This window comes from Lithobates pipiens, unplaced genomic scaffold (genome assembly GCF_037356315.1).
Source record: "Lithobates pipiens isolate NorthernLeopardFrog02 unplaced genomic scaffold, aLitPip1_a1.2 Scaffold_1, whole genome shotgun sequence".
In the NCBI taxonomy this organism is placed as follows: domain Eukaryota; kingdom Metazoa; phylum Chordata; class Amphibia; order Anura; family Ranidae; genus Lithobates; species Lithobates pipiens.
The window spans coordinates 252,234,384-252,250,398 of NW_027507685.1; the positions used below are offsets into that span (position 1 = coordinate 252,234,384).

At 45.3% G+C, this 16,015-nt stretch overlaps 1 protein-coding gene across 1 annotated transcript in view; it reads left to right on the forward strand.

The window, feature by feature from the left end:
* Positions 1–13,221, forward strand: part of ZNF711 (zinc finger protein 711) — a gene marked incomplete at its 5' end in the record, with an annotated part of 33,802 nt that extends 20,581 nt beyond the window's left edge. Inside the window, 4 exon segments of the mRNA XM_077485031.1 lie at positions 481–618; positions 5,190–5,237; positions 7,177–7,317; positions 12,030–13,221. Of these exon segments, the coding sequence (XP_077341157.1) occupies positions 481–618; positions 5,190–5,237; positions 7,177–7,317; positions 12,030–13,207 (1,505 nt within the window). The 3' untranslated portion in view covers positions 13,208–13,221.
* Between the last annotated feature and the right edge of the window lie 2,794 nt (positions 13,222–16,015).

Sequence of the window (16,015 nt, forward strand, 5' to 3'; positions counted from 1 at the left end):
TTTAGCGACGCTTTACTGTAGTTTTAGAGGCTTTTAATCCCTGCTAGCGGCCAAATAAAGGGTTCATACCGCTCCTGCAAAGCAGCACTTTGCAGGTGCTTTGGCGGTGCTGCCCATTGGCACCCACACCCGGGTGCCACCCGCCAGTCGGATGACACCATCAAGGTGCTGTCAAGCCCCCCCATCAGTGTAGTGTGACTTCAGGCTCTTGGTGGTATGACAAAGGGTGTGTATACATGCAGCTGTAGTGTGGGGAATGCTTCTGATTGGCTGTGTGCTTTGACAGTTTCCTGGCGGGATAGCTCAGGCAGATTTGGACTCGTATGCTCGCCCTTCCTGAATCCAACGCCTAAGATACACATGGTGTGATATGATTGGCTCCCATGGGCAATGCAGACACTTTCCTTTTCACCTGGCGTTTTATGATATCAGTGACGGTTTAGCGGTTTCATCTTGTAGAATTGTGTTTATCGTCCTTAGGTTGTGCGGAGATAGCCGATGAAGTGTATATGGAGGTGATTGTGGGGGAGGAAGAGGCCACGTCGCTCACAGATGTGCAGACGGAAGATTCGGGACTAAGCAAGACGTTTGTTCCTGTGGCCTGGGCTGCCGCCTATGGTGAGTGTCCTGCCTCAACCCCCAGTGCTGAACATGTGAATGCAGACGGTGTAAGTGTCGGCTTCAAACATACAGCCAATGAGGAGGGAGAGTCCTGGATGGCCGAGGCACTGCTGGACAGGGATGGGGCTCAGGTAAGTATTAGGGGGGCTGAGGGGGGCTGCTGCACACAGAAGGTTTTTTCATCTTCATGCATAGAATGCATGAAGATAAAAAAAAAACCTTCTGCCTTTACAACCACTTTAATGGCTTCCTGCCCTTGTTTCTATGTCACCATTGCATCAAACACACAAATGTCAGCACAATGCAGTATGCAACAGAACATTCAGCCTCCTGGCTAGTTATGAGACAGTTGGGGTCTGCTTAGAGCTGCAGGGTGCTCCAACACAGCCTGCATGTAGTCCTGCTTTTTAAGGGTACAACTAGATGACTGCATTGGGCAGCTATTCCAGTGCAGTCCCAACACGAAGCAAGGCGAAATTGTCAGAAACCATGAAATCAGACCGAGACAAAAGTACAGTTAAATCACACTTGTTTAATAATAAAAGTAAATAGAACAAACGTACTCAAAACATAGCCAGAGCTCAGGAACCGGAACGGATAGTCAGACAAGCCAAACGTCAGGGAACCAGAGATGAGCGTAGTAAATCAGCAAGCAGGATCTGGAGCCAGAAGGGATGTCAGCCAAGCAAGTCTTTTAATGGGAATGCAGGAGATAGTCTCTGATGTTGACTAAGGTGAAGGCAGAGATCCTCTGGGCTGGATGGCTTAAGTAGGCAGGACTGACTAGCAGGATATCGTCAACAGCTGAGTCACTGTGGAGAGATGGAAGCTGGCAATTAGCCGACAGCTGAGTGGCCAGCTCAGAGAGGGAAAGCCTGAGTCCAGTGCTGACAGAAATGTCTTCTTTTCTACCTGCACTGAAGAAAGTACTACATGCACTACTTTTTCTCAGTGCAATGCAGTCCAACAACTCGTATTGTGCTGCAGCCAGTAGGGCTTAAGTGATTGTAAAGTCTTATTTTTTTTCTATTAAAATAACAAACTTGTTATACTTACCTGCTCTGTGCAGTTAGTTTTGCACAGAGCAGCCCCGATCCTCCTCTTCTCTGGTCCCGGTTCTGTGCTCCTGGCCCCTCCCTCCTGTTGAGTGCCCCTGAAACAAGTAGCTTGCTATGGGCGCACCTGAGCTGAACAGCAGCTCCGTGTATCCCCTCTCTCTACTGGTTGGCTAACTGAGTTTGATTGACAGCAGCGAGAGCCAATGGCGCCACTGCTGTGTCTCAGTCAATCAGGAGGGAGAGTCCCGCATGGCCGAGGAGTTCATGGACATCGCTGGATAGAGATGAGGCTCAGGTAAGTATTAGCAGGGCTGAGGGAGGCTGCTGCCCACAGAAGGCTTTTTATCTTCGTGCATTGAATGCACCTTCTGCCTTTACAACAGCTTTAATGAAATGTCACTGTGTGATATTTTAATAAAACTCATATTTAAAAAAAAAAAAAAAAAAAGCAGACAGCACGATGGGCCACCTCTGTCCTCCCACCACACACCAGCTGCTGTGTTCAAACAAAACTGATGGTGTTGATGTACCCTGTGGCCTGGATTTCACCTATGCAGCTTTTGATCCGTTTTTCTTTTTGATGCGTTTTGCATTTTTTTATGCTTTTTTTTTGGGGGGATGGCAGATTAAAAATCGCAAAAAGTGGCAATAATGCACTACGTGCTTTTCTGTAGCTTCTCCATTGTAGTCTATTAAAGCAAAAATGCACCATTTTGCATTAAAAAAAAGGTCACTGACCTTTTCCATAAATGCAGCGGCTGAAAAAAAAGCATAGATGTGAACATGTCCCATAGGAAACCATGTTAAGTGGACTGTAGTGCGTTTCTGCAAAAAGCACAAAAAAAACGCCTAGGTGTGAACCCGGGCCTCCATAAATCCATATAAACCCATCTTTATGTCGGTTTGCTTCACTTGTCAATGGAAATGTGTAGGAGGCGAGAGCAGGCGAGGCATGCTTGGACACCACCAGGAAAAGTGAACGTTTTGGCCAATCAGCATTGATTACTACTTTTATACATTTTTAGCAGTTTTTTTTATTTTTATTTTGTGAAAGTGGCTTTAATATCCACTTAAGCCCCGGACCAATTTGCAGCCAAAGGACCAGGCCCCTTTTTTGTGATTCGGCACTGCGTCGCTTTAACTTACAATTGCGCGGTCATCCGACATGGCTCCCAAACAAATGGCGTCCTTTTTTCCCCACAAATAGAGCTTTCTTTTGGTGGTATTTGATCACCCCTGTGGTTTTTATTTTTTGCGCTATAAACAAAAATAGAGCGACAATTTTGAAAAAAAATCAATATTTTTTACTTTTTGCTATAATAAATATCCCCCAAAAAATATATAAAAAAACATTTTTTCCCTCAGTTTAGGCCGATACGTATTCTTCTACATATTTTTGGTAAAAAAAAATCGCAATAAGTGATTGATTGGTTTGCGCAAAAGTTATAACGTTTACAAAATAGGGGATAGTTTTATAGCATTTTTATTATTATTTTTTTTTTTTACTAGTAATGGCAGCGATCAGGGATTTTTATTGTGACTGCGACATTATGGCGGACACATCGGACATTTTTGACACATTTTTGGGACCATTGTCATTTATACAGCAATCAGTGCTATTTAAAGCACTGATTCCTGTGTAAATGACACTGGCAGTGAAGGAGTTAACCACTAGGGGGCGGGGAGGGGTTATGCATGACGTTATGTGTTTTTTTATTTTATTTTAGGGGGCGTGGCCTGGCATGTGATGTCACTGATCGTCTTTCCCTATATTAGGGAACAGACGATCGGTGACAGCCACAGTAGGAAGCACAGGGAGAGGTTTGTTTACACAGACCTCTCCTCGTTCTTCAGCTCTGTGACCCGATTGTGCGACACCAGCGGCGATTGGGTCTGCTGGTGCCACGGTCATGGAGCTCAGGACCGGGTCGGGAGCGCGCCGGCGGCGGCGCGCTCCTGACCCACGGCTGGGCACTTAAAGAGCCACGTACAGGTACGTAATTGTGCCCAGCCGTGCCATTCTGCCGACGTATATGTGCAGGAGGCGGGGGATAGCAAATAATAATATAGCATATATAATTGAGACTCAAGTCATATTGTAATTGAATGTAATTAAAAATTATCTTTCCTTTTCAATCTGCAGCCACTGTAAATTTCTGCAAAATGCAATATGGCAACCTGGAGGCGTTCTGTATACAGAGCGCCCCCCAGAAATGTCATTTCCTGTTTGTGTGATTTGGCTCACTGATTTTCCCAGAAGTCTGCACTAAGATAAAAGTCAGATTTTGGCCATCCCCTGCAACAAAAATTTCATTTTTGGTGAGGTACTCCCAAACTGAAATCATGTTAAAAGGTATGCAGACCCTGCCGCTTTCCTCAGAGCCCTGCAGCAGCTGATTGATAATTATGAAAACACTCCCATTAGAGTCACTTACCACATGGACACAGACACAGGGATTTCTTCAGAATAACAAAAGTTTGGACTCTGCAACAATGATTGTAACAATCCCTGCAATGTACATAGATTACCCAGAGGGGAATTTTTTTTTTTTTACCAAAAGTATAGTTACTCTTTCGGTTTACTTTAGAATGTTTTTGGACCTGACTACAGTTCTGTAGCTGCTATTGGCCAGCTCCCATTAGCCAGGTTTAAGGAAGGCACGCCACAGACCGTGAAGCTGCACGGAGCCTCTGTCATAGTAATTGACGACTAATATGGCGGGTGCCCATGCCTCCCAACTTTTTGAGATGGGAACGAGGGACACCTACTAGCAAAAATATGTAGGCAGAGGACACACCCCCTGCCACGCCCCCCTTAAAGGAGAATTATATAAAAAAAAAAAATATTAGTTAAAGGGGTTGTAAAGGTTCGTTTTTTATTTTCTAAATAGGTTCCTCTAAGCTAGTGCATTGTTGGTTCACTTACCTTTTCCTTCGTTTTCCCTTATAAATGTTTTTTTTCTTTGTCTGAATTTCTCACTTCCTGTTCCTCCTCAGTAAGCTGTTCTGGCTGACTAACCACCAGCTCGGATGATGGTGAGAAGTTTACTGAGGAGAAACAGGAAGTGAGATATGCAGACAAAGAAAAAAAGCATTTAGAAGGGAAATTGAAGGAAAAGGTAAGTGAACCAACAATGCACTAGCTTAGAGGAACCTATGTAGAAAATAAAAAACTAACCTTTACAACCCCTTTAAACCCACAAGTGCTTTTTTTTTTTTAACCACTACTATTCCTTTGTATTGGCCTTTGAATTTTGAAATGCAGCAATTTAGAAATTGGATGAAAGGTTTAGGAAACACTTTTTGAAAGAAAAAAAGTGCATTTTATATACAACTATATAGATCAGACCAAAATGAGGGACAAATGAGGGGGAAAGAGGGACATTGCTCCAAATCAGGGACAGTCCCTCAAAATCAGGGAGAGTTTGGAGTTATGCGAGTGCCCGCCGTCACCTACCTGATATCAGCTTTGGAGATTCTGACGGTATTATGTCCATCATTTTGTTGCAGGAGAAGAAAGGGAGCTGCCCAGGAAGTACGGGGAATGGCAAGAGAGCGGTAAGATCCTCTTTTTAATTGGCTTTTCCAACAAGCTTCCTAAACACAACAAACATCAGTGATACTATATGCATGCAATCATGCAAAACTGATTATGTACCATGAAAGCCTTTAGTGAAATCTGAGCTCCAGGCATAACAAAAGTCATTATTTTCAATGTCTTGGCTTGCCTGAGGTTGAATATGATTCCTGTAGCAATGCCGCTGTTTTCTGACAGAACTTGAGGACGGAGTGGCTTCTGTCTGGCCAGTCTACCATACAGGCCTGATTGGTGGAGTGCTGCAGAGATGGTTGTTGGTTGTGTTCGCATGCTCCACGTGCAGAGCCCGCCAGGAATTTGGAGCAGCGCTGCGCTAATCACAGGCAGTGAGACATTGCCCCAATGCGCGGCTGCAGAGATCGGGCAATATCTCACTGCCTGTGATTAGCGCAGCGCTGGGCCGACTTCCTGGCGTGCTCTGCACGTGTTCCATGCGAACACGCCGGAGATCATCTCTAGTTCTCTGTATGAATCTTACATTTCAGGAGTTTGTGCTGCACTGCAATGACATTTAACATAATGTAGAGTCTTTATTATAGGAAAGCTTGTTTGCTTGCAGACTTCACATAAACTCTGAATTCAAGAAAATGTCATTAAAAACACACAAACTTCATAGAGGTTTAATATTTAAAGTGATACTAAACGCACACTGTTTAATTTACATTGTACCTTCTATTTCTGTATGTGGATAAAAATAAATGATTAATATCCATAAACTGTTTTACATTTTATTACAAATATATATTTAAAATCAAATCTTTATTATTTTTTGGCGATAACGTGGTGTGGGTGGATTTCTTCCAGTCACAGGATGTGATGTGTTACGCCCCTCCAGCCTGTGTCTTGGCATAAGAAGGAGGTGAAGCCTCCATTAATATACTATGTAATATCCTGCCCATATCCATTGTGTTTAGCTGATTAGTGGGCATGGAGGAGGTAGAAGGGAGTTGGCGGTCATTTACTACTTTGTATACGCCCACATGTGTGGCTCTATAGTCACATGGGCTGCTCAGATGTGATAGGGAAGAAAATGCTGAGCATAGAAAGTCACTGAAAACTGAGCATGTGCAGAGCTGCCAACACCGCTCTGCAAAATCTCCAGTTACATTGGGGACATGGACAGAAGGGGGAGATCAGCAGGATTAACCAGGTTTTTTGCAGAATACAGTAAACAAATCTCATAGTGACCGAGTATGAACAGCATGTAATAAACCATTTATTGATAGTTTTATATGATGTGGGTTTAGTGACACTTTAAACTGTAAGGCCGCGTACACACGGGCGGATTGTCTGCCCAACTTAGTCCGCTGAACCGTGTTTCAGCGGACAATCCGCTCGTGTGTGGGCTTCAGCGGACTTTTTCAGCGGACAGTCCGACGGACTTTGTCTTTCGGAATTTCCGTAATTTTGTCCGCTGAAACTTGGTTTTGTCCGTCCAAACTTGGTTTCAGCGGACAGTCCGCTCGTGTGTAGGCAAGTTGGACGGACTAAGTATGGCGCATGCTCAGAAAGGGTTTACACGGCCGAAGGTTGCATTGCAGTGTATTGGACGTCGTTTTTCTAGTCCCGTCGTACGTGCTGTACACGTCATCGCGCACGTTTTCAGCGGACTGTCTGTTAATCGTGTGTGGTCAAGTCCGTTCATTCAAAAGTTGAACGGACTGTCTGTCGGATTGTCTGACGAACTTAGTTGGGCGGACAATCCGCCCGTGTGTACGCGGCCTAACAGTGATTTCTTTCTCTATGTAGTCCGTAAACTTTCCTCTCTGGTGACAGATGCACTGTTAGGTGCTGCTGTTGCAGGTTGGACTATGCACAGACCATAATACTAACCTTGGACAGATTTGTCCTTGATCTGTTTGTTGTACCTGTTGATTGTCTGATAATTTCTTCTATCAGCAAACGTGGAGTCTCGTTTGGAAAAAAAGAACGGAACAGCGACTCAGTACCTGCAGATCTGCGACAGTATCGCCACCAGCAGAGCTCTGAAACAGAAAGCCAAGAAGAGGAGGCGAGGGGACGCCAGGCAATGGCAGACGGGTAACACACCCCAATCTCTTCTCATTGTATATGGTCTTCGGGGAGGTTAGCAAATGTTTATGTGGTGTCTGAGGGGTTGGTAAATCTTTATGTGGTCTTTGGAGGGTTAATAAATGTTTATGTGGTTTCTGGGCGAATGGTAAATCTTCATGTGGTCTTTGGGGGGGGGATCAAAGTCAAAGTGTCATAAGCTCATCATTGTTGTGCTGCTTCTCCTTCTCTGTCCAATCACAGGCTGGGGGTGGTTCCATGACAGCCTGGGTTCAGAGGAAGTCATACATACTACGGGGAGTACAACTGGGGGAATCAATGGTGGAGAAGGATCTGGGTGTTCTGGTAGATCATAAGCTCAATAATAGCATGCAATGCCAAGCTGCGGTTTCCAAAGAGAGCAAAGTCCTTTCTTGTATTAAGAGAGGTATGGACTCCAGAGATAGAGATATCATTTCCCCCCCTGTACAAATCATTAGTAAGACCTCATTTGGAATATGCAGTTCAGTTTTTGGGGACCAGTTCTCAAAAAAGGATATCTGGGAACTGGAGAAAGGGGAGAGAAGGGCAACCAAACTGATGAGAGGTATGGAGGAGCTCAGCTATGAGGAAAGATTAGAGGAACTGAATTTATTCACTCTTGAGAAGAGGAGACTAAGGGGGGATATGATCAACATGTATAAATATATAAGGGGTCTATATAGTGAACTTGGTGTTGAGTTATTCACCTTATGGTAAACACAGAGGACACGGGGGCACTCTTTACATCTAGAGGAAAAGAGATTTCATCTCCAAATACAGAAATGTTTCTTCACAGTAAAAGCTGTGAAAATGTGGAATAGACTCCCTCCAGAGGTGGTTCTGGCCAGCTCAGTAGATTGCTTTAAGGGAGGCCTGGATACTTTTCTAAATGTACAGTCAGGTCCATAAATATTGGGACAACGACACAATTCTAATCTTTTTGGCTCTATACGCTACCACAATGGATTTAAAATGAAACGAAAAAGATATGCTTTAACTGCATTTAATTTGAGGGTATTTACATTCAAATCAGGTGAACGGTGTAGGAATTACAACAGTTTGTATATGTGCCTCCCACTTTTTAAGGGACCAAAAGTAATGGGACAATTGGCTGCTCAGCTATTCCATGGCCAGGTGTGTGTTATTCCCTCATTATCCCATTTACAAGAAGCGGATAAAAGGTCCAGAGTTTATTTCAAGTGTGCTATTTGCACTTGGAATCTGTTGCTGTCAACTCTCAATATGAGATCCAAAGAGCTGTCACTATCAGTGAAGCAAGCCATCATTAGGCGGGAAAAATAAAAAAAAACATCAGAGAAATAGCAAAAATATTAGATGTGGCCAAATCAACTGTTTGGAACATCTTTAAAAAGAAAGAACGCACCGGTGAGCTGGAATTCGACCAGCTAAAGTCCAATGGTGCATACACACGGTCGCATTTTCTGACCAAAAGCTCTCATCTGTCTTTTGCTGGCCGAATTTCTGATTGTGTGTACGCGACATTTGACTGGATTTGGCCAGGTTTGCGCAAGTTCCTCTCCCCATCTTGATAGACTCTCCTATTAAGAAATATCCTCAAGTATAATTTTCCAACTTTAACATTTTATGGTCGTTGGAGAATTCTCATTGGTCTTCTGTGATGTGACCTCCACTGAGATGCGTTTTTGCTTCTCCTCCTAGAAGGTTTTGCTAATCAGCATGGCCTTTCAAGAGGTGTTCCTCTTCTTCTTTTTTCAATGAAAAATATACATTACTTACATGCCTTGAATTCTTTCAATTCGTTACTGTTGATTCTAGGATTAACAGAATATAGTGTAGCGCTAAAGAAATCAGATGATGATCTCAAACTGTGTTTTAGAAAAGGGTTAATGAAACCAATCCTATAAAACACACATATACAATCACGTGCGTATGTGAAATACAGATTGATAATTAATACAAATAAAATGAAAATGTAAAACAGTAAATAAGTGAAATCAATAATTCACTGCAAATATGGGTGCAATGTGAAAATGCACAGGAGTCCCAAAAAGTATCAACGACTAGAACATATGTCCCAATATATAGTCCACATGCATTGAGAGAGCGTATCAGTATTGATCTTCCCAGCAGCAGAGTGGACACCACACAGATCAACTATGGTAAACGGCTTGTCTGGAGTAATATCAATTATAAAAAATTAAATACTCTTACCAGAGGAATTGGACCCATCTGTCGTATGACAGTGAATCACAAGTGCTTGAAATTATAGCTGGTCTCAATCTGGTGTTATACGTTTTCAACAGGTCCTGAAGGTAAGTAGTCACTCTTATCATCTCTGAAGTCAGCGGTTCGCCGGAACTCCTGATGTAGATGGCTGTGTCACACGCTTCCAGGCTCCACAGAGTCGCAAACACAGAGTCTCTTCACAGTAAAGCTGATGTGTGCTGGGTATGGAATGACTACAAGGAATCATCAGATATTCTTGATCTGAACCTTCAGCATGTATATCCTCACAGGACCTACTGGAAAAGCAGACATCCAGAAAGCTTGAAAGCAGAATTATCCTCTACTAATGGCCGGTACACACGGAACATGGAGAGTACCGAGCCGCACGCAGCACAATCCCGGATCCCGCAGCGAATAGAGTACGGAGGGGAGGGCGGGTAGAGAGGGTAATTCTGCTTTCAGCTTTACTGTGAAGAGACTCAGTGTTTGCGACTGTGGAGCCTGGAAGCGTGTGACACAGGCATCTACATCAGGAGTTCCGGCGAACCGCTAACTTCAGAGATGATAGAGTGACTACTTACCTTCAGGACCTGTTGAAAACGTATAACACCAGATTGAGACCAGCTATAATTTCAAGCACTTGTGATTCAATGTCATACGAGAGATGGGTCCAATTCCTCTGGTAAGAGTATTTAATTTTTTATAATTGATATTACTCCAGACAAGCCGTTTACCATAGTTGATCTGTGTGGTGTCCACTCTGCTGCTGGGAAGATCAATACTGATACGCTCTCTCTCTCTCAATGTATGTGGACTATATATTGGGACATGCGTTCTAGTTGTTGATACTTTTTGGGACTCCTGTGCATTTTCACATTGCACCCATATTTGCAGTGAATTATTGATTTCACTTATTTACTGTTTTACATTTTCATTTTATTTTTATTAATAATCAATCTGTATTTCACATACGCACGTGATTGTATATGTGTGTTTTATAGGATTGGTTTCATTAACCCTTTTCTAAAACACAGTTTGAGATCATCATCTGATTTCTTTAGCGCTACACTATTTTCTATTCATCTTTATTAGATTTTGTTTGAGTGGTAGCAGCTAATCCTTACAGCAAATAATTTTTGATTTTAGCGCAGTGTTTTCCCCCTTTTCCCCTGATTCTAGGATTAACCGCCCTTCAGATATAACCCACAGGCTTATGTTCTTTCTAAGGAAAGTTTGCTTTTTATTAGCACGTGTCTAACCATTGGTGTTAAGTGGACAGACTCAGTTGTTGCCCTTCTTTTTTCAGCCTAACCCATCTTTTTATACAGGGATGATTGATCTCCCTACCTCTCCCCTTTTTAATTCGAAGGGTTTAGAGATTGTACTATTGAATATTTTTTCTTCTTACATTCTATTTTTCTATTCCTGAAGGTAAAATTTCGATATATCTACTGAGCTTTAGAAGCTCTCTATTTGAATTTCATATGGACCTGCCCTCCCTGTCCAAGCCTCAGGAAATCGAGGCTAATGCATGCTCAGGTCATCTTTTTTTCCCTTCAGTGCTTTTTTCAACTGGCATAGAATTGTATACTTCCCATAATAACTATAAGCAGATGTCCAGAACACCCCTCCCCTTACATCAGGTGTCAAGTCCCCCCCCCCCCCACCCACCACCATCAGAAGTCAAGAGTACCCCATCCTCTCTTACATTACAGTGCAACCCCCCTTACCGTGCTGCTGCAGGGAAGAAACTGGAGGCAGAGCTGGGAAGCAGAAAGTGTATGGTCTGGAGGAGAACCAGAGGAGGGCTGGAGTTAACTGCCGGAGTCTGCTAACTGCTGAGACTGTGGGAGGCGGCGAGGAGGGGGTGCTGCAGCAAGATCTGTAGGGGGAGTTTTGTCCCTCTCGCTGCTGTTGACTGCTGAGACCAAGGGAGTTAGAGATGAGCCTCTTCACGGTTGTGCAGGATCTGGCAGAGGAGTTCTGTCCTCCTCTCTGCTGTTGACTGCTGAGAACGAGGGAGTTAGAGATGAGCCTCTTCACGGTTGCGCAGGATCTGGTAGAGGAGTTCTGTCCTCCTGTCTGCTGTTGACTGCTGAGACCGAGGGAGGTGGAGATGAGCCTCTTCACGGTTGCGCAGGATCTGGCAGAGGAGTTCTGTCCTCCTCTCAGCTGCTGAGACAAGGTGGGGGCAGATATGAGGTGCCGCAGCTGCAGGAGAGGTGCGAGGGCCACAGGAAATGGCTCACGGGCCTTGTGTTTGAGAGAGATAGATATATATATATATATATATATATATAGATATAGATATATATATATATATATATATATATATATATATATATATATATATATATATATATGTATATACACACACACAGTAGGTAAAGGCACTAGGTAAATTGTCTATATAATGTAATTGAAAGAATTGAAACCTGAAGCATTTTTTTTTAACTTTAGTGACATTTTAATCTTCTCTCCATTTTGCACAGCTGTCATCATCGGCCCCGATGGTCAGCCACTGACTGTGTACCCATGTCACATCTGTGGTAAGAAGTTTAAATCCCGGGGGTTCCTGAAAAGGCACATGAAGAATCATCCCGACCACCTTATAAAGAAGAAGTACCAGTGTACGGACTGCGATTTCACCACCAACAAGAAAGTCAGTTTCCACAACCACCTGGAGGGCCACAAGCTGACCAGCAAAACGGAAAAGCCTCACGAGTTCACGGAGTACACGCGCCGCTACCGCGAGGCCAGCCCGCTGAGCTCCAACAAACTGATCCTGAGGGACACAGAGCCTAGACTGCACAAGTGCAAATACTGCGACTACGAGACCGCCGAGCAGGGGCTCCTCAACCGCCATCTGCTGGCCGTACACAGCAAGAACTTCCCACACGTGTGCGTCGAGTGCGGAAAGGGCTTCAGACACCCCTCCGAGCTGAAGAAGCACCTTAGGACCCACACGGGAGAAAAGCCTTACGCGTGCCATTTCTGCGAGTTCCGTTGCGCCGACCAGTCGAACCTAAAGACGCACATTAAAAGCCGCCACGGCACGGACTTACCGTTCAAGTGCGAGCAATGCCCCCAGGCGTTTAGCGACGAGAAGGACCTTCTGCGCCACGCCGAGCTCTTTCAGGGCCACAAAACCCACCAGTGCCCCCACTGCGACCACAAGAGCACCAACTCCAGCGACCTGAAACGCCACGTCATTTCTGTCCACACCAAGGATTTCCCCCACAAATGCGACGTGTGCGACAAAGGCTTCCACCGCCCCTCCGAACTCAAGAAACACAGCGAGACGCACCAAGGCAAAAAGGTCCACCACTGCCGCCACTGCGACTTCAAAACCCCCGACCCGTTCATTCTGAGTGGCCACATCCTGTCTGTCCACACGAAAGACTTGCCCTTCAAGTGCAAAAAATGCAAACGCGGCTTCCGGCTGCAGCCAGAGCTCAAAAAGCACATGAAGACGCACAGCGGCAAAAAGGTCTACCAGTGCCAGTACTGCGAGTACAGCACGACGGACGCGTCCGGCTTCAAACGCCACGTCATCTCCATACACACCAAGGACTACCCGCACCGCTGCGAATTTTGCAAAAAGGGATTTCGACGGCCGTCTGAAAAAAATCAGCATATAATGCGCCATCACAAAGAGGTCCTTTTGTAATTGTGTTTTGTGTGTGTGGGGGTGAGACAGGGGGGTGGGGGGGGTAAGGGGGAGAACGCTGCTCCGACGCACTTCATGCATGATAGAAAATGTAGCACTTTTTGTATGAAGGATTGGAGGGTACATGTAACGCCTCCCCTTACCTGAGGCCGTTACACCTTTGCCAAACGCCGAAGAGGGCAACATAGAGGGCTGCAGTCCCCTCAACATACAGCACTCAGAGAGGCCTCAGAGAAAGCCGCAGTCGCTTTTCTTTGATGTCTTTGGGAGAGTGGCAGAACTACCAGGGTCGCAAAGGTCACACTTGCAACTGAGCCCTGGCATTCCGCCACCGTGGGGGGGGGGGGGGGGCAAGATGGCATGAAGGGGGCCAGCTGCGGAACATGCGAAAGGGTCCCGCAGCACGACCGTAATAAAGGGCCCCCGGGATCAGTGGGGAGGGCCTTGGGCTTGGATGGGAATGGACCTGGGGGAGCCATTCATGGTTTCTTGCACTGGGGCCTTGAGGGTTCTAGTTGCGCCTCTGCTTTGGGATCAATTTTATACCGATGTGTACAGAGAACCTACAGTATTGACGATGGCCACGCATATCGATGTGATCGTTCAGTCGATGCAAATAAGCTGATCGAATTGATGAAAACTGCAAAGCAGTGACCCATTCTGCGATCAATTTAGAGAACTGTCAGCTCTCCCCGGAGTAATTGGTCGATTGCTTCTGATGGCTCTATGGGGCCTGCGTCAAAGGGCTTTTGTTTCCTTCCTATGGGCTTTGCATGCGTATACTTTAGAAGTATAGGCTCTCCTTTACCCCCCAGTATGCCTTTCAAAAACTACTGTCTAGTTCTCTCCAGTCCTATAACGGTTATAATTCCTTTTAGAAGTCATGGTACCTCAGCATTCTTTCGACAATAGGGATTGAACCCCAGCCACTTCTCAGCACCTTCCCCTGTTGTTGGAAGCTCCACAAGCCGGTTAGTAATGCAAGCCTCACTTGCACTCTGGGCAACATACTCAGCCCAGCGTCACTTCCTTTAACCACTTACAGACCGGACCATTTTGCTGGCTTAAGACCAGAGCACTTTTTGCGATTTGGCACTGCGTCGATTTAACTGACAATTGCGCGGTCGTGCGACGTGGCTCCCAAACAAAATTTACGTCCTTTTTTTCCCACAAATAGAGCTTTCTTTAAGTGGTATTTGATCTCCCTTGCGGTTTTTATTTTTTGCGCTATAAACAAAAATAGAGCGACAATTTTGAAGCAAAACGCATTATTTTTTACTTTTTGTTATAATAAATATCCCCCAAAAATATATAAAAAAACATTTTTTTCCCTCAGTTTAGGCCGATACGTATTCTTCTACATATTTTTGGTAAAAAAAAATCGCAATAAGCGATTATTGATTGGTTTGCGCAAAAGTTATAACGTTTACAAAATAGGGGATAGTTTTATGGCATTTTTATTAATCATTTTCTTTTTACTAGTAATGGCGGCGATCAGCGATTTTTTTTTATTGTGACTGCGACGTTATGGCGGACACATCGGACATTTTTGACACATTTTTGGGACCATTGTCATTTATACAGCAATCACTGCTATACAAATGCAGTGATTCCTGTGTAAATGACACTGGCAGTGAAGGGGTTAACCGGTGGGTGGCAGTGTAGGGGTTAAGTGTTCCTAGGGGTGTGTTACTAACTGTGGGGGGCTGGGCTTTCTTTTAGTGAACACTGATCTCTGCTCCAATCACATGGAGCAGAGATCAGCGTCACTTGTTGCTAGGCAGAACGGGGAGATGCTGTTTACAACGGCATCTCTCCATTCAGCCGCCCCGTGAGACGATCGCGGGTATGCCCACGGCGATCGAGTCCGCGGGACCCGTGACCGGACTCACTGGGGTCCCGACCGGCACTCGAGAGTGCCACCGGCGGTGCGCTCGCGATGGCAGGGCGGCATTAAAGATTGGACGTACCTGTACGCCAATATGCCTGCCCGTGCCATTCTGCCGACGTACATTGGCGTGCGCCGGTCGGGAACTGGTTTAAAGTGGTTGTAAACCTCAGGCATGAAATATGAACAAAGCATATCCCTCTATAGCAGTAGTTCTCAACCTTCCTAGTGCCGTGACCCCTTGATAAAATTTCCCAAGTTTTGGGGACCTCTAACAGTAAAATTATTTTTGTAGCGTGGGTTGTCGGCACCCAAGGCAAGACAAGTAATTTACACCCCTAACCTGCAGACATTTAGCGCTCCCTGAGTCCTTTTAATTGCAATATAATCACAGGTAGTGTTACTCGCTGTGTCTCCGACTTTGTGGTGTCTCGTAGCAGTGACACCTATGCAGAAATCAGGAGATAGGGTCTCCCCCAGCCCCTCCCACTTCACATTCCTCACCAGTCAGCTGACCTCTAGTCTCTGCATGCCCCCCCCCCCAGCCATGCCATGAACTGAATGGGCATCTGCGAAGAGGCTGAGTGGGTGGCCGTGGGCTCCAGGAACAGCCCAGCTGGGCGACCACAGTCTCCCAGGGACAGCCCTGCTGGGCGGCTGCAAAAAGGCTGGGAAAGCAGTGCAGGCTTCAGGAACAGCCCAAGATTTGGTGACCCCTGGCAAATCATCATTCGACCCCCAGGTTGAGAACCACTGCTCTATAGTGTGTACTCAGTCTCAGTCCAGAGCACTAAATGTAATTCCTGTCTGCTGCCTTGTTCCTCTGCTATCTACATAAGTCACTTCTGATGAGCCTTCCTGACACCAAGACAAAAAAAGTAATAGAGGAGGGAGCTCCAGCTCACAGCCTGTGATTGACA